General features: G+C 38.0%; 1 protein-coding gene across 2 annotated transcripts in view; it reads right to left on the bottom strand.

Annotated features, from left to right (window-relative positions):
- The window catches only part of cabp2a (calcium binding protein 2a), a 23,026-nt gene extending 2,863 nt beyond the window's left edge, over positions 1-20,163 (bottom strand). Inside the window, exons 1-6 of one of the 2 annotated variants that reach the window (XM_079897605.1) lie at positions 20,031-20,163; positions 19,139-19,327; positions 2,551-2,581; positions 1,742-1,876; positions 1,505-1,614; positions 484-631 (exon numbers count right to left, since the gene is read on the bottom strand). In XM_079897605.1, the coding sequence (XP_079753731.1) occupies positions 484-631; positions 1,505-1,614; positions 1,742-1,876; positions 2,551-2,581; positions 19,139-19,327; positions 20,031-20,093 (676 nt within the window). In that variant the 5' untranslated portion in view covers positions 20,094-20,163. Of the gene's footprint in view, positions 1-483; positions 632-1,504; positions 1,615-1,741; positions 1,877-2,550; positions 2,582-5,213; positions 5,433-6,491; positions 6,588-19,138; positions 19,328-20,030 lie in introns of those variants that run through there. The other variant, XM_079897604.1, reaches the window with a different exon arrangement.

Below are 20,163 nucleotides of genomic sequence, written 5' to 3'. Positions count from 1 at the left end.
AACAACATGCATAGTTTGTCCATGCAACAACAATGGCTTTACTCAAGCCATTTACTAGCTTGAGTAAATGGTCTTGTTGGCCTGTTATGAAAAAAATGCTTTTTTATATCATAAGATAAAGGGAAATTTTATTTATCATTTAAAATGAATGCATGCAGTGTCATCCATTAAACATAATGTAGGCTAAACAATAAACAGAAATAATAAGAGATGAAAAGTTCCCCTTCAATTAATCAGCTGAATTATCAAAGTACTTCTTCAGGTTTGCAAATGTCTTTGCAGTGCATCCTCTTGAATCTACATTAGTGCAAGAACAGCTTTGGTGCATATATATATATTTATCAACATGCCATATAAATAGAATTTACTCATACCATAAGTATCTTTTATATATACGTACAGTATATAAAGATTTACCTGAATACACATGCAAGAATCAGTTAAAAATTCAAGAATCTATAAGAGAACAATTCCACTTCTAACCTTCAAAGTCAACCAGGCCGTCTCCATTGAGGTCAACATCCCTGAGGATCTCATCAATCTCTCTGTGGTTGAGCTGCTCTCCCATCAGCTTCTTCATGGCTTCCCTCAGTTCAGCCAGACTGATCTGACCATCACCATTGGAATCAAACTGAGAGAAAGAAACCAATTAAAAGATTAGTTTAGAGAGAAAGGTGTGACTTCAGAAGACTTGGGAATACAGTAAGCCAAACAATTCATTGACTACTATGGTGCTTTTTAGTGATTTTCTGCAATAGATTTTAAAGTGATGAACAGCATTAGGATGCATTAAAGTAGCCTAATAAAAAAATTTCCTCATTTGACCGCTCCAGACACGTAAGTGCGTCCGCCATCTTGCAACGGTCAGCTTGTCAATGAATCAATGATGTCACAACATTGCGCAGATTCTCGTTGTGAAACCGCCGATAATTAAATTCCCAAAGAAATTGGATAACCTTTCAAATGTGAGAATGTGTTTTTTAAAAAATGTTATACGTACTAACTCAATATTAGGCTACATGTTTACTTTTAATGTTCTTATTTTTATGATCACTTTTTAATGTTGCGTTAGCTGACGTCTTTGTCTTGTTGTATTGAGTTAAATCATCTGCTTTCATGTGTGTCTAACTACTGTTGCAGTCTGCAAACGCTCAGTCAACCTGCTCTTGAATGTTCACGGACCGACTTTGACCACTCCAATATGGCGGACGGCTTATGTTAATGGCCACTAATAAGGAATCTATGTATATATATATATATATATCTATCTATTGGAGTTATGATGCTGAAAATCAAGCTTTTCCACCACAGGAATAAATTACATTTTAAAATAGAAAAACAGTTACCGTAACAGTTCAAATGTAATAATATTCACACAGTATTACAGATTTTCTGTATGTTTGATCAAATAAACCCAACCTAGGCGAGCATAAGCGACACAAAACATTTCAGTTAATTATAAAGGGTTTAATACTTTATCTATACAGTTATTGGATACACCAACCTCTCTAAAAGCTTCTCTCAGTTCTTTCACTCCGATCATGTCTGCAGTCTCAGCCAACATCTTTGGGCCCATCAGGTCTACAAAGTCCTCGAAGTCCACTCTACCGCCACCTAGTGAACAAGCACACGATCATAAGAAGTTATATTTATGTTCCTCTTGAGTTTGTTCTTGAATAGAACTGAGTATAACTGAGATAATTAGCCTAAGCATAATGATAATGATAAGGTTGCCACTCACAGATCTGCTGACTGAGTTCAATCAGCTCCATCTCTGTGGGCATGTAGCCCATCGTCCTCATGCACTCGCCCAGATCCTTACAGCTAATGAAGCCGTCCTTATCTTTGTCAAACTCGCGAAAGGCTTCTTTCAGCTCTGAAGGCAGAGAAAGAAAGAGAGAGAGAGCATCTTCCTGAGTTTGTTGATATTAATATGTAATCTCTGGCAGTCCAAGTAAGAGGATTCTGAAGGATAAAGGTACAGCACTCATATAATTTGTAGAAGGAATAGTTCATCCAAAATTGCTCGCACTTATGCACTTGCAAAAGCCTAAGCCAAAGCATTTTTTCTATATAAGAAGACAATGAAATCATATAGTAAGCAGAGTCTGTCAAGCTCAGCGGTGCTTATGTCTTTTAAGGTGTGAGAGCAGACTGAAATGTAATCAGGTCAGTCAAAAAGTTTAAAGACAGGAAATAACTAATTCCATTTGCCATTTTTTTGGGGGGAAATGTGAATGAGAGCTATGGAACATTCTTTGAATTTCTCCTTTCTCCAGAACAAAGAAAAAGGCTGGGAAAGACATGAGTGTGAGTAAATGATTTTCATTATTTGGGTGAATTATTCCTTTAAATGTATCTTACCAAGGGATTTAGAGGAGACTGAAGGTCATTTTTTTTATATATAAACAGAGAGAGGTATTGGCAAGAATCCATGTGGAAAGAGGGAGAGAAGTCAATAAGCGAAGGAACCGTATTATTTTGGTTGGTGGGAGGGTTTATCGCTCTTAATGAAATAAAGCATATCAGTGATGTTGGATATTTCTGTACCTTCAATTTCCTCTGGCCGTAGATCTCTGTCCTGTAGTGAGTACAGATTTCAAAGAGACATACAGAGACACACTATTAGGACAAACACACTGCACATTGATTACGTAGACAGGTGCACACACACACACACACACACACACACACACACACACACACACACACACACACACACACACACACACACACACAAATTATTTACTCATCCAATGTTGTCGATCCACATCACAAAAATGATGGGGGAAAAATCCTAGAAAAATTGGTTAGACAGTGTGGGAACCCTGTATTATAATCTTTCCTATAATCTGCTTTGCATTTGGACTGTGCTTGTTGAACTGTCACTCAAAGTACATTGTACCAGGTAGCCTCACGCACACCTGTCATTGTCGCTGATCATCTGCACACCATTGCATGAACGAATGAATGAATGAAACACACGAGGCTCTGATTACTGGTCATCACAGGTATGGGAGTGCCCACATTTAAAATGAGCTTCACACATAACGTTAATGTATAGAATTTTCTCTTCTCCTTTCCCGGAAATTTTTCATCTGATCCTGAATGACCATTATGACATGTCCTTCTGAAAAAATCCACAAAATCCTGCAAGTATGGGACTGTTTCAGCTTAGGATATAATTATGGATTTAATATAATGTTGGTCTATGATTTTAAAAACATATTTCCTAATATTAGAATACTCAATATTTTTTCTTAGAATAGAAAAAGTAGTAAATTTCTTAGTAAATTTTGTGCAGTTTTGGTAATCACCCCTTGATAATATTAAGATCCTGAAGCAAAACCGATCAAGAATCACAGTGTTATGATATTATGGATTATATCTGAAGGATCTAAGGACAGAAAAGCACACACATGGATTGCGTGTCGTCAGATATTCATGGAAATGGAGAAACTCAGTCATTAAAACATTATCAGCATAACTCCAAATAAAAAAAAGAACAAGCAGAGCAATTGAAATCTCATCTGAAACAACATTTACACATTACATAAGTGAGATAATAACAAATGGTTGAGTGATTTAGATTTTGATCTGATTGACTGAGCCTGTGTTTTGGCAGTGGCCAGCCAGAACATATTCACACAGCTGGGGAGTATTTAGGCTGATTACTACCATGAATTGGCAAGCATGATGAAAGCAGCAGTAGGATAAGGTCACTATGGTGAACAGATTACAAGAGTCTGGGTTGCCAGGCAACAAATGGAGTACACATTGTATTTTTTGCGAAAGTCAGGTATGTATTCACTCACTGGAACAAACATATGGTTTTTACATGGTCTGTTCAACAGCCTCACTGAGCATTGCATATCCTCAGCCTACTATAATCAGATAAGACTTTAGAATATATAGTGATATTAGTGATATTATTTGGGGGAAAAGGCTTAAGCTAAATAAATAAAATATGTCACAAACAATTTCGGGGAAATTTTCCATCGGTTTTGTCTTTAGAGCAATTTCTGCAGCTTACACCCTGCCCAGAGTTTCTACAAACACAAAAAGGATTCTGGGATTATCAGACAGATGTAGACACTGATATGAAACATTAAGCTACTATGAAACGACACATACTTTTTATCTTTATCTTTGTGTTTTTGTATTTTATCCGCATCCACCCACCAGACTAACAAGGATCTGATAGAACAGCCATTGGTAGTTAATTTTTTTTTTTTTAATTTTTTTTTATGATTGTCTTTTTCTGGTCCAGCAAAGACGTAAGAGGTTTAACCAAGATTGTCCCATGAGTAAAAAAGAACATTATGCTAATGTAATATATATATGTATTGACAGCAGAAGGATATTACACAGTCTCACTCCCATTAATCAATACTTTCGGGTACAGGATCTAAATTACAATCTTCAAAACTACTCATTTCTTCATTCACCCAAAACAACTTCACTGGTCCTCACATTCAGTCAGAGGTGTAAAGAGTAGGCTACCTGAAAACCATGCTTGAGTAAAAGCACAGATACGTTGCAGTGAAAATGACTTAATTACAAGTTAAAAGTCACCAATTCCAATACGACTTGAGTAAAAGTCTTAGACTATCTGATTTTAACAGTATTTGACTAGTCCTCAACACCTAAGAGACATGTTTTCTAAAATCAAAATAAAACTGAACACCTAAATATTGCAATATATCAAGGTCGACACACCAGCCTCTTGAACGTCTACAAACACTCAAGTCTCAGTTAAGTTCAAGTGCTCAAAAAGGGCACAAGTAAATATCCTTCAAAATGTCTCTTCTATATATTAAAGACATTCCGATCTAAAAATGACTAGTTCACACTTGAGAGTAATGTTGTATAACAGATTGCATTTATGTCTATGGCCACTTTAATGTGAAGTTTTACTTTTAAGTGCATTTAAATTCATGACCATTCTTAAAAATGCTGCATGAAGGACTTGGCAACATAACATGACTTTGACTCTCTTTTGGACAAGTAGCTATTCCACTGACAACATTGCACGGCATCCTCTAAAATGTGAGAAGATGGAGTCATTATGGAAGTAATGGGAAGGAATGGGGTATTTGACTGAAAATGGAAAAGACAGACAATAATAATGAGATTCCCTGATGGAATTCTGACACTGATTGTCCTCACCATGCATTGTCTAGAAAGGTGCGTTTGTAAGTGTGTGTACATACGATTTGAGACAGGGCGAAGCTCTGTCGGAGGAAGACGCAGGCAGGGCCCACGATGTTGTGTAGCATTGTACAGTTCTGAACCAGAGCATTTATCGGCTCCTCAAACTGCTGCCCGTCCCCCAGCTCTTCATCATCCTCATCCTCCGCTGCCGCATCACCGCTGCTTCGTAACATGGCGGTTGCCAATGGCAGCCCACTGCCTTCCAGGGGCGGGCCCCCCTTTGCAAGGTACCATTTCATTACGCACCAGACAAAAAAAAAAATCGCAGTCTGACAAGTTCTAATGCTGAAAACGTTAGTGGTGAAATTATCTGTCAGAAATCATCCTGCTGATGTCTATACTATAAATTACTTCTGTCTTTTTTTAAAGAATCAGTTAAAGGGATAGTTCTCCGAAAAATGTCAGTCTTTCTCCCGTGGAACACAAAAGGAGAAGTTTAATGAAAGTGGATGGGGATCAGGAGCAGACAAGCTTCAAAACAGCATCATAAATGTGGTGCATATGAAGTGTGTTTTATGTTACAAGTCTTCTGAAGTAATGCGATTGCTTTGTGTGAAAAATCTTAAAAGTCTTGCTTGACAGCCATGGTCACCATTCACTTTCATTGTAATAGTGCAGCTTGGACATACATGCTATAAAAATGCATGGAGGAAATAAAGTCATGTTTGAAACAACATGAGGGTGAGGAAATAATGACTGAATATTTTCAATTTATCATTTCAAAGACATGACTGTTCAAAAGTTTGGGTCAGTAAGCTTTTTTTTTTTTTAAGAAATTAATAATTTTATTCAGGAAGGATGCATTAAACTGATCACAATGATGAAAATAAAGACATTTAGAATGATTATTACAAATATTTCTATTTTTAAATGAGAATAGTTCTTTTTAAGTTTTTGTTCATCAAAGAATCCTGAAAAAAAATGTATCAAGGTTTCCAAAAAAATATTAGGCTCCACGACGGTTTTCAACATTGATAATAATAAGAAATGTTTATTGAGCACTAAATCAGCAAAATGAAGACAGCAGTAATAAGCATAAGTATAAATCTTATACCAACCCAAAACTTTTAAAGTTCAGTGACCTGTCCCTTTAAGTTTGTACACTATAAGTATTTTTACTGAATTCACAGTTGATTTCAATACCTATACATACTTTCTGCCAAAGACCAAATATGCATTTCTAAATCAGTCTTACTAAACTACAACTTCCAAAAAATAGTAACCTACAGACTATATCTACACCCTTTTTAAAAGCTCAATTAAAACAGATATCTTACCTTCTTCATACTGCTTCTTTTAGATGGTTTTGCTCCCATCATTTGGATTTCTCTAATTCTCACTGCTCCAACTCTTTCTTGTCATCTCTGTCCCTCCCTCTGTTTCTCCCCCTCCCTCTTTATCACTCACTCTTGGTTCCTGTCCTCAGATTATTACATAAACTTTGTAACATACGATCCCGTCATCAGAATATCCCAAGTGGGGGCGGAGTTGCTTTAACATGGGTAGTGATGTTAAAACCACTAAAAACAGTCACGCCATGTTTTGGGATCAGCGAGACCTGCTCCCTCAGCCAGAAACGGTATTTCCAGGGTTTTCTGAGTGCTCTAATCCTGATGCTCTCGAATCTTGCATCTGTTGTCTATTTTCTCTCTCTCTGCATGTTCTTTCCTCCCCTTTGTTTCTCTTGCCATGTTATTTCACATCCTCAATTTGACTTGTGACAGACTCTAATCGCACTGAAAGTGAATGTTCTGGCACGGTACAAAATAGAAAGGGATGGAGGGATGAGGGGAGAGAGAGAGAGAGAGAGAGAGAGAGAGAGAGAGAGAGAGAGAGAGAGAGAGAGAGAGAGAGAGAGATAAACGAATGGTGGGCCAGGCAGGGGTGGGAAAGGTCTTCATAATCCGCTGCATTCCAGATTACATGGTGAGAGCAATGCAGCTGGCAGTTCTGATAAGGGAATGTAGGGTTAGAAACATTGTAGAGAGCAGATATCACATGGTTTTAAGAAAGGCGATGAGCCACAGCGTCAGGGGTTGGAGGTCAGAAGAGAGGATAAATGGATGGGTAGATGAAGTCAAATCAGTACTTATTATCCATGTTTGTAAAAATGACAGAAAAATAGTAGGATATAATAGCAAACAGCAATAGGGATGGAGTGTAGTTGTCACCAGGGCCGTGCACATTTTGGGGGCACCCCCTTATAAATATTTATAAACTCTTCGTTAAATAAGATCTTCGTTAAATGAATAACACTATTTAATATTCGAAGGCCAACTGCGTCAACTGCGTCACTGCAGTGCAACGAAGGCAGTCCCAATTCAAAGGCTCCTGTGCCTTCGTTTTCTGTGCACTGAAGGATACAACAGATCGATCCTTCGAGTCCTTGCCTACCCCCAGAATTCATTGCGCGCCATTAACGATAGGATTTTTTTTTTTTGAGAGAGAAATCGCAGAATTGACCGTTCGCAAAGACCCGCCCCCTTTAGTTACTGTTGCTATGTCCGACAAGCCACACCGCTCTCACGCCACACCATGTTCTCACGCAGTGAAAAATACATCACAGAGCAGAGAGGACACTGACAATGCACTGACAACGCCCTGACAGACAGGACAGAACCAGGTAACTTTTGATATGAAACAAAGTCTCACCTTTCAAATTTGGTCATTTTTTTTAAAGATATTTAAACAATAAATACCGTTTTGTGGCTCTTTAATGTGACAGATGGCTGAGCCTCAGTTAAAGCTGCTCGTGAACCGCTCATCACTTCCTTCTAGTTCATTTATAGCATCAAATAAATGAATGAACATAGGAAGGAATGTTGTTTTAACCGCGGAAAGACATCAGTAGGCTACACTCCGTTTCTCAAGTTCAAGTTCAAATCCTCCAACGTTAATCTACTAACTCTCCTGACTGCTTTGTCGGACAAAAATGGCGGATGGCGGATTATGATTGGCCAGATCGCCTGTCAATTAAACTCCCTGAGAAGGGTCAATACACTTTTAAATTAAAGTATTGGGTTTCAACTAACTCAAATATCTATGTAAAAACAAAACAAAAAAACTTTAAGCCGTTCAAATGTTGACTTACGTCTTACTAAGATGTGATTATAAATAGTTTCTACTCTTATAGGCTACTCATATACAGAAATGAACCATGGTGAACATATTTAGACAGTTTGTGAGATTGTGAAAATCATATTCTTGGAATAAGAAGGATATATATATATATATATATATACAGTGACTTAAAGACTTGTTATGATAAACATTAAAAGTGGACTGGTGGAAAAGAAAGTATGCCTGTCTATGGGGTTAGATGGGTTTAAACACGCCTAGGTGAGCGTAAAACATGTTTGTTTGTTTTTTTCAGAGATCTCTTGGCCTTTTCACCTCTCTTACCCAGAAGTAAGATGAGTTTTTAGACCAGATCAAGGTATTACTGTATTCAGTCCCACATGCAGTATTATGTAATCTCTTTAGATACCAAGCTATTTCTTTCTCACTCTGTTTATCCATAACTGAGATATTTCAAGATAAAATTTTCAAGTCTGTCATGTAATACAACAGAATAGCATTTCAATAATATTACATTGTTTATTAAAGTAGATCTTAAAAAAAAAAAAGCACAAGAGGGCAGTGTTAATACAGTGAATTGTGCAGCGTGGCCTCGTATGAATATATGAATGATTTAAATATGAATTACTTATGAACTATTTATAAAAGAGGAATCTTTAACATCCAGTAGAATAACAGAGCAATATATTTTGCTTTCTTCACAACTCTTTGTATTTACCCTCAGCAGCTGCATTATGGAAAGATAACCACTAAGAGGCACCAAACAAGCATTTTTGTGATAGAGACCCATGCGGAAATTGCATGGTGATTGTGGGGAGAAATGTACAGAATTGTGGGAATTCAATGAGTTAAAAAAAAAAAAAAAAGATTTAAATAGGCCTAGACTCACCTGACTTCCTGTGTGTTTGTTATTTTGTTGTTTTGTTCTAAAGGCTTAGTCCGTAAATGCTTAAAATTTGTTTTGTAGACAAATGCAAATTGTGTGTATGTACACAAATAAAACTAATTATATTAGCATTTTTAAATGAAGTTGGAACAGGGAGTGAAGGATGAGCAGCATAGACTGTAAAAGATAAGCAGTCGACAAGTGCACACATCAGAAACTGGCCAATCACAATAAATATTCAAATGACGCAACGTCACTTGCTTTCGTCCAGAAATTAGCCCATAAAATGTCTAAACGGAGAAGAAATGCAATTCGCCTCTTTCCATATATTTCCTGTGATGCATGTATATACACTGTTATTAGTCCACCATAGTTGAAGATGTGTTAAGATGAAAATGTCTATTCTGCTGCATTTCAAACATTTAGCCTTTGGTTGACATCCTTTTTTCCCCTCTGTTACTGTTTATCTGTGCTAAAGTTGAATATTTTAAGATAAAGGAAAAGTTAATCTGTGTATGGAAGCATAGTTATCAATCAGTAAAGAACATATAAGATAAAACCTACTGCAATCATTGATCATACTGATTTATTACAGATAAGCCTTCTTGGAAATTCACTCATGTACTACGAGACAGTGCCTGGCATATGTGGCAACTCCTTTAACACTGTTTATAATGCACACCATACACTAACAGTTCCCTTTCGAAGTAGGTCTCTCGACATTATGCCACTGGCTGACGCTTTGGGGAAACTCCTTACACTGAAAATACTGAATGCATCAAAAAATACTTGACAAATGCATTCACAACCTTGCAACTATTGTACTTTAATACATAAAGTAATACATCCTTTACATTCAACGTTTGGCCCATAACAATAGAATAAGATATAATAATAGTTTAGCTTTTAACACCTTTTTCATGACACTGTTTCTTTTCATAGCCATAGGTTAGGGACCTAAAGCAATGCAAAAATGCCGACTATAGAAAGCAAAAGCCGAGTCCCGGACATTTTGGTTGATCTAGAAATCCCGTCCGGACGCATTTTTTGCGTGAAAAAGAGTACGTATGGTCACCCTAATATAAATGTGTCTTTGCAGTGTGTGGACACAACCATGATTTGGATTTTCTGAGCAATATGATGTCATATTGCTAATGCTCCGCCCACGACAACTGACGGACTGTCCTGTATTGGCATATTTCCGCCTTCAGCCATTTGTATAGTGTCCGCCAAGGCAGCACTTTACGTGTATTGTGTCGACATCCCCCATGGAAGAGAGGGGTTGGGTGAGCAGTTGCTCATTATCATTTAAAGGAGACATATCATGCTTTTAAATCGTTACTTTTTACATATAAATCATACATTTGTGGTCTATATAAAGCGGAACTGCAATGCTTGGGTCTGAATTCCTCATTATTATAGCTCCACAGGCCCCTTTTCTACCCCTTTTCTGATGTGCGTCTGAGAGCAATTCGTTTTGGTGCGGTCTTTTTAAATGCAAATGAGACACGTCATACCCCGCCCCCTCTCCAGGTTGTAGAGGTGACACTCGGTTCAACTCAACCCCGTTCGGCCATTTTTGTAGTTTGATAGCAGAGATACGATTATCTAGCGGCACAGAAACTTTTGGACATCCAAGATTTGTGTCAACACAGAAAACATTTCATCATTGGATAGTTTTTTCGTTTTATTAAAGTGTTGTTTTATGTCAGCTTAATGCCCGGAACGCTTTTCAGAAAAGATAAGGCAACTTATTTAGCACAATTCACACGGTAATTCAGGAAAAAAATATCTCCGAATGCTCCACATGAAACTTTGGTCTTCCGACCTTTTACCACCGTGTCTATTTATTTTGATTAATATGTGCGAGGGAGAGAGAGCAAGACAGCGCCTAGTTTGGAGACGGTGAAGTCTTGTTTACACTTTCGCCTGGCTCGGAAGAGAGAGAGAGAGCGCGCGCGCGACCGGGTCTCTCTCTCTGCTCGTTCTTTCAGTTAAACATGTGCCCTGTCACAAGTGCGGCAGTTCATCTACATTACTCACCGATCAAATAAGACTTTGGTGGGACAAAAAAAATCGCTTTGGCGGGCGCTAAAACAAGTTCAATGCAGGAAAAACCCTGTTGTTGCTGAAGTAGTTATCCTTAAAGTGCTTCGCGTTCGCGCACACAAAAATGACTTTATGGGTACATTTCCGTTAAAAATAAAACTCAACCAGGCACTTCGAAGAGGTTCTGATGCTGGGAGACGGTGTAATGAAGCGTGTGGGTTACTACATCCAACAACCGAACATTTTGACTTACCCTCTCGTAAGTTCTGCATCTTTGAGCTTGGACTACAAAATCGTAGCGAGAAATAAAAATGGCGGATTGCTCGAAGTGTTGAGCCGGTAGTCGATGTCTTTATTTGGCAGTTCCGCTGCAAATACTGTGACGTAATTGTTCACAAAACGTCATAGAGAATAGAAAAATCGGAACAGGTTGAAAAATAAGACCAAAACAGAATATAAAGATATCAACGAAACACCTGAAGAGACTAATTTCAAATTTTCTATACTTCTAAACACTAAAAATATACAACAAAATGCATTTAAGGGCTAAAAAAGTGGATTTAGCATGATATGTCCCCTTTAAAGAGACAAGCACCGAAACGGGCCGCTGTGAACAGAGCTGTTTTTGAGGAGGTAAAAAGGGTGTTGATTTACACAACCATTGAGGAATTTTAACCAAAGTATGTTACAAACTTTACATGAAGACCCTAAAGAATCATACCAACATGGGCATCCGATGACCCTTTAAAATGCTGCCTTCCAAGGTAGGAAGGCATCAAGGCACGTCTAAATCCAGTGTTAGCTTCACTTCCTGTCTCCTGAGATACCTTCGTCTGATCGATTTTTGAAGGCAGCATAGATGTAAACCTTCCTGCCTCTGATATCCCACAATCCTGTACGCTCCATTCCGTGACAAGCTAAAAAAATAAAGATGGCGTCTGAAAGTTGCGGTTGGTGGTCAGTTTGTGTGTAAATGTATGTTTTTGACCAACGTTTTCCACTTTTTGATGTAATTTCTATTGAGAAACTACTATTGTAATAATTAAATATTTGCTTAGTAGCAAGGCTCTCTCTATTTTGCTGTAGATCATTAAACTGTTACGCTGTCTGAAATCAGTTTCGTGAAGTACCTTCATGCGCAAACGCTGCCTGCAAAGTCATTGTTGCGAGGCAACAAGTCAGCTGCCTACGTTCAAATTCCCTTTCAAGGGAAGTCTGTTCACTCAGTGGTCATATTTGGAATGCCTCCAGGCAGCTATTTCGGGCATCCAAGACCAAGTCCTAAATGGGGAATCCTGAAATCTCAAAAACTGCTTGACAAACTCACAGCAAATCAGCAAAATCTGACATGAAATGTCCCATAAATGTTGTTTCTTATGCTCAAATAGCGTTAAAAAAGCGTATTTTTTCAGGCTAGACCAGCCAATATGCATGTGCAGTCTTAAAGGGATAGTTCGGCCAAAAATTATATTAAACCCATGATTTACTCACCCTCAAGCCGTTCGAGATGCATATGTCAATCATTTTTCAGACGAACACATTTTCAGTTATTTTAGAAAATGTCTTAGATCTTTCAGTGGTTATAATGTGAAGCTATGGGGTCCACCTCCTTCAAGTCCCAAAATGTGCATGCATCCTTCACAAAAGTAATCCATCCGGCTCCAGGGGGATAAACGAAGGCCTTCTGAGGGTAATCCGTGCGGTTGTGTCGTAAAAATATACATATTTAAAACTTTATAAATGAAAATAACTGGCTTCCGGCAACGGTCGACGCACGTTCACGGGAGATGGATGCTGCCGTATGACGTAGGACGTAGCGTAGGAAGCGCCGTGACGTAGAACGAACGCGACAGCGCAGCCAGAGAGCAGAGCAAAACAAAACTCCACTCAGGATTTCCGCGATTTAAAAAACGTGTATTTAAAAGAAAATGTCGGAGGATTTTGATATTAGAGAAGAGGATATTGAGTTCTACGTTCTACGTCACGACGCTTCCTATGCTACGTCCTACGTCATACGCCGGCATCCATCTGCCGTGAACGCGCGTCGACCGTTGCCGGAAGCCAGTTATTTTCATTTATAAAGTTTTAAATATGTATATTTTTACGACACAACCGCACGGATTACCCTCAGAAGGCCTTCGTTTATCCCCCTGGAGCCGGATGGATTACTTTTGTGAAGGATGCATGCACATTTTTGGGACTTGAAGGAGGTGGACCCCATAACTTGACATTATAACCACTGAAAGATCTAAGACATTTTTTAAAATAACTGAAAATGTGTTCGTCTGAAAAATGATTGACATATGCATCTCGAACGGCTTGAGGGTGAGTAAATCATGGGTTTAATATCATTATTGGCCGAACTATCCCTTTAAGTGCGAGTCTCGGGTTTCTATGGGAACTGGAGCTTCTAATGGCAGAGGCACTAACGCAACGACTTTACCAATCAGCGATTGGCTCTTTTACTTGCCAGTACAGGTTTGAGAAGCACTGCTGTAAAGTACATTACATTGTATCACTCGAAGCTGGGCAAAATGAGTGCCAGTCACAGAGCCGGTCACAATTACCAAAACTTATTGGCGATTTAAAACTAGTCATCATCCAATGTAAATTGCAAATAGTCTTTCCAAATAATGTAAATCAATATTTTCAGAGTGTACTAGTAATACATTTGTCTCTCTCACATGTGTCCCACAAAATCACATCTACGTCCTGCAACAGAGCAATAACCAGGTAGTCACCCTAGCCCACAGTCTCTAAGGAAAAAGTCTGGTAAATGTTCCTGAATAAAGCAGAGAAGACCTATTAATTGTGAATTATTACGTGACTGTTATATACCCATCCAATTGGAACGGCAGCATTTAGCTTTCCTATTGACGTTCATGAATTTATTTGCACAGCCAACAGACTAGAGATACCAGTCAGTCTGCTATTCTCATTCCCTCCATCTATCTGGAAACAACAGCTGTTGTGGAGACATAACACACTTGTAGTTGTAAAAAACAGATGGTAAACATGTATGCATTTATGTGCATGCATGGATGTAAGCGGCACTGACGTCAAAGAGTCAGTCCATCTCGTTTTTAAACTGGTGCATCAAAGAATGTTCCTGACTCTAAACCTTCATTAGACTTTGATCATCAGTGGACTAATGCATCTCTACTTTTAGATTAATGGATCAGCAAAGCACACGATTTCTCACTCTGTGGTGTCTACGATTTTACATTAACACACTAACACCCACTTTCTGTACGTCCCATTTACTCACACTTACACGCATATGCAGATTAGTCTCTTCTTTGTGGCACATGACCGTAAGATAGCAAAATGTCACATACTGTAAGTATTGCACAACACAGCTTTTATTATTTGTTACTCTGTTTGTGTTTAAATGTTCAAACGATAATGTATTTCTCTGAAAAAAGTTACTTTTGCATCAGTTTTCTGTTATTATATGATCATATTTGTATTACTTTATTCTCTGAACTATTTTGGAAATATCTACAATGTCAGTAAATAAAATACACCTGTTTTTCTTTTTTTTTTTTTTTACAAAAAATTGCTTAGAATAATATCATAGTAAATGATTATAATGGCTTAGGGAATGTTGTAAACAAAATTTAATTTGGAAGTTTAAAATATGTAATAAAGAACCAGCCGGCTACGCTGTACAGAGCGGCTCCTAATTGGGTTACCCATGGAGACCTGGCCTCTGATTGGTGGATTAAATGATTTTATTGCAAGACAGCCAGACAACTGACCTATGGTGAAATGTAGAGCGTCTCGTCTTCTGTAATTTGTGTGTATATGTGTGTGAGCTATAGAGGAGATTTGGGTTGTCTGCTGTATATTGGCGGGCTATCGATGGATTAAGGCCAAAACATGAGAAGAGACAACAGAGAGACATAGAAGCAGAGAGGAAAAAGGATGTCAACTGAAAGCTAAATGTTTGTGTAGCTGTGAGCATGTGATGTGTCTTAAATTCACAGAAATATTTGATTAATTTGTCATACTTTTCAGTTGACAAAATTATAGCTTGAGTGGAGATGACACACAATAACGTTTTTCTTATTTTATCACACATGGCTTTAGCAGCGCACACCACATTTGAGGGATGGTTGTAACACAATATATATTGAAATATTTTATGATTATTTTTCACTGTATTAAGAATAATGTACTTTTATATATGATTGATATTTGGAATTAATATTTTATGTTGAATTTTTATAGTTTAAGACTGCAAATCTGGGTCTGGGAAGAGGATAAAACTATAATACATTCACCGGCCACTTTATAGTTACATCTTGCTAGTACTGGGTTGAACCCCCTTTTGCCTTCAGAAATGCCTTAATTCTTCCTGGCATAGATTCAACATGGTGCTGGAAACATTCCTCAGAGATTTTGGTCCATATTGACATGATAGCATCACACAGTTGCTGCAGATTTGTCGGCTGCACATCCATGATACGAATCTCCCGTTCCAGCACATCCCAAAGGTTTTCTATGGTGACTGAGGCCATTTGAGTTTAGTGAACTCATTGTCATGTTCAAGAAACCAGTTTAAGATGATTTGAGCTTTGTGATATGGTGCTTTATCCTGCTGGAGTAGCCATCAGAAGATGGTACACTGGTCATAAAGGGATGGACGTGGTCAGCAACAATACTCAGGTAGGCTGTGGTGTTTAAATGATGCTCAGTTATACTAAGGGGCCCAAAGTGTGCAAAGAAAATATCCTCCACACCATTAGCAGCCTGAACCGCTGATACAAGACAGGATGGATCCATGCTTTCATGCTGTTTACACCAGATTCTGACCCTTCCATCTCAGTGTCGCAGCAGAAAACAAGACTCATCAAACCAATCTTCTATTGTCCAATTTTGGTGAGCCCGTGTGAATTGTAGCCTCAGTTTCCTGTTGTTAGCTGACAGGAGTGACACCATTGTGTTTACTGCTGCTGTAGCTTACCATCTGCTTCAAGGTTCGAATTTGTGCGTTCAGAGATGCTATTTGAGTTACTGTTGCCTTTAATCAGCTCAAACCAGTGTGGCCATTCTCTGCCCACTCCTCAACAAAGCATTTTCGCCCACAGAACTGCCACTCATTGGATATATACTCTTTTTCAGACCATTCTCTGAAAATCCTAGAGATGGTTTTTCATGGAAATCTCAGTAGATCAGCAGTTTCTGAAATACTCAGACCAGCCCGTCTGGCACCCACAACCATGCCACATTCAAATTAATTTAAATCACCTTTCTTCCCCATTCTGATGCTCAGTTTGAACTTCATCAGATCTTCTTGACCATCGGTGCATCGCAATCAATCAGCTCCCTAGTTCAGTAGTCGGGGCACTGATCAGGTAGTCGGACATTTTAAGGGCTGTCTCAATCACAGAATCCTTCCAGGGCACAGAAACGTTCACTCCCTAAAAAGTCCCACAATGCACTTGAAAACCAGGGAGCATCGATGCTCACTATGTTTCCTTAACCGAAGTTCTCAAAACTTAAATCGTGTGAGCCAACTCACACATGACACGCGGTGTTTTTAAAAATACAAACCATTATTTCATTATATTTCAGCATAAACACATCACTAGACAGTTAATGAACATAATAACATTTATTATTTATTTACAGCTGAAATGTAGCAGGTATATGTAACAAGCAAACTATTTATTAAGTGCACTTTAAATAACATTACAAGTATGTCAGAAATATATCAGTTCTGCTGTTCTTCATAAGCACCAGTAGTGATGTTGTCACGTCGCTGGAAATTGAGTCATCAGTGCCCCAATGTGTGGTGAGCCAGGGTCCTTACTGTCCTTACCAGTGCCCGAATTTTGTGAAAACGATTGACTGATTCACGTGCTCGGGAGCTGATTGAGACGCACACCAAAATGCATTGAGCTGCCATGTGATTGGCTGATTAGATATTCGCATTAATGAGCAGTTGATCAGATGTAGGCTACCTAATAAAGTATAGCAGGTAAGTGTACACATAAAGCACTTGAAAAAAAGCAAAAATAACTAATGTGATTTTCATTTTTAAAAAGCTGAAAACTGTAGTTGTAATATCACCCCATGGGACAAAAATTGCTTGTACATAAATGTGAATTTTGATGGAGCAAAATGGCAGTGACATTGTTTCAGCATCTGGTATAATGTTGCTTACACAAATTATTATTTTTTTGAAATCCTGTAGCAAAAGGAACATGCTTTAGGTTTAGTGTGTGATATGTTGGACATTCTTATGTCACCACATCTAGTGTCTGATGTTATTACGATGGCCAAAGCTGGAGTGTTCACAAGAGAGTTCTTGTGTGAATCAGTTTTCAGATTTGATCTCTTGAGTCGTTAATCTCACCCATATAATCCTGTCCTATTCTTTTTCTTTCATCCCTCACTCTCTTCTCCCAGCCTTTCAGTCTTCCTCCTTTCCTCCATCCCAGTGTTGCTGTTTTTCTTTGAATGAATGATGATATCCAAGATTCAATCCCTACACTGTAGATGAGTTACCCTTGCTCAGACTTATGTTTTTCTTCATAAGATTATATATTATTATTATTAATAACATGAAAATATAATATTTAGTGTATTGTTGTTACTTTTAGTTTCATTATAATAATTTTCTAACCTTTAGTATATCGGGCCTTTAGTCATATTTGTTTTTGGGGTTTTTTCTTTCTACAATGTTATTTTTGCCAGGGTTAATGCCAATTTTGAAATTTATTAATGTTAGTATGAGAATTTAATTCAGTTAGAGAATTTGAAGGGTGAGAGAAATTCTGATTTCATGACAAGTTTGATTAATCACTCTCAAGCTTAGTGGATGAGTGAAAGGTGAGATAAAGGGATTTCATGGATTTCTAGTTTGGTTTGCAATGCATTCATTATGTTTGGGAATACAAGCTTTAAAGAATGAAGTATGATGAATAATAGATAATACCAAATACGCTTTCACCTTTTCCTCTAGCACAGCCCCATAATCCCCTGAAAGCAGCGAGTTTGTATGAAAATTATTATTATGATTACGGTTGTTGTGTGGAAGGTTTAAGATTGAATGAACTGCTGAATGGAAAGAGTAAATGTGAGGGAATGAGGAAGGGAGCCATTATGTGTTTCTTCATATTTTCAGCATAAAGTTGCAATGAACCTCAATAGTGAAATGTTTATTCTGCTGCCTTCTCCTTCCTCCTGACCACTTAAAATATTTTAGCTCCCAATAAGTAATTAAATACAAATGTTTGAGTACAATTTATCAGACATCAAATTTGATCTGGACAAAATTGTTTATAAGAAGAAAATAGGCTCATGTAGGCTCTTTTTTGGGGGCAAACTTTGAGGTCCAACCTGGAAAAACGATGCTGCCATACAAGCTAATAAGTGACCTTTCTGTTGAAAATTAATATCAGACAGAAAGACATGCGTTTAACACCAAACATTAAAGAGAAAGCACAAGCCAACCACAAAATGGCACATAATTCAGACTTTGAAGCACACATGAACAGATCCATCACCATCAGCATAACAAACACTGTTAAAGCATGAATGAATATTAGTATAGGTGCTGATAAACCGTCCTCCAGCATTGTCTCATTGCTAATGTTGTTTCCCACCATGCATTAACAATCCCAGCGCCTCTTTTTAGTATACTAACTGTATGGCAGTTTTTAAGTGTCGTTGTTCAAAAGTGTAAATTGCATCATAAGCACTTCATAAAGTACCACTTTTGCATGAACTCCTGCTTGATGTTCACTACCTTTGTAGTGAAAGAACATAATATCATCCTTAATTAACTGTGCCAGAGTTCAGCAGACCAAAATGTTTGTTGAAATCAATAATATGAGCTCAGTTCAGCTCAGCACAGCACATAAACATGAATAACTGCTCCTGTGACACAGCAGTCCATACCTGACCAAAGACAGATGCCACAATGGGTCTGAGTTTCCTGCGCTCCTTCTCTACTCTGAAGGGCTCTGGCTCGGGTTCAGTGGGCGAGTTCAGACTGAGGGTTTTGGTTTTGGGCGGGCGTTTGAAGCTGCCGCCACCCGAAGAAGTGCTCCATCTCCTCAGCTTCTCAATGTTCTTCCTAAAGGACCCCTACATGGAGCAAAAGAGCCATTGATCAGAGAGCATGTGATCGAATTTGAGCTCCATTTATGATTTGTGGAGACTGGGACTAGTTATAACACAGGCTATAAACCAATAACTGTGAGGTTGAGGCAAGTACGGTTTCACACATACTTGTTTTCTCAAACAATAGTTGCATATGTTGTGCTTTTTTGTGAATTTGCATATTAGAATGATATATGGAGGATCACGTGACGCAGAAGACTTGTGTAAGTGTCATCACATGGTATTATAACAGAAAAGTGATGTCATTTCAAATTTTAATAATATTTCAATATTGTTTTACTGTATTTATGATCTAATAGCCTTGGTGAGCATAAGGGACTTCTTTCAAAACTATTAAAAAAATCGTACTCACTCCAACATTTTTATTGGTAGTATATTTAATACTACGATCAATGTATATAATAGTACATTATCGATTTTTGCAATAATGGTTCAATTGTGTTCAAAAGGTTTATTTTGTTGTCAAAACTTTAATGTATATGCCTGTATAGAAAGCCATATCCTAAGTGTAATATAGACCTAGATTCCCCTATTTACTTCAATCCTGTCTTTTTCATTAACATATAATGTTTGTTACACATAGTATACTGTAGTGTCATTCTGCCAGATTTACTACTTTTTCAATCAGTTGTGCTCCATATTAGCATAAGTCTCAAAGGTCACGTACCTTTTTGACAATCTTGTCCTGAGGAACATCAACGGTTTCCATGCTGCCTGCTTCCATAGACATTTTTCTCTGTGACGACTGATGAGCATTAATGCTTTTCTATGGCTCTGTGTTTCTGCCTCTCACTCTGTCT

The sequence above is a fragment of the Squalius cephalus genome, assembly GCF_949319135.1.
Source record: "Squalius cephalus genome assembly, chromosome: 2".
Classification (NCBI taxonomy): Eukaryota; Metazoa; Chordata; class Actinopteri; order Cypriniformes; family Leuciscidae; genus Squalius; species Squalius cephalus.
The sequence above is the reverse complement of the archived record's forward strand: the minus strand, read 5'-3'. Positions and strand labels throughout refer to the sequence as shown.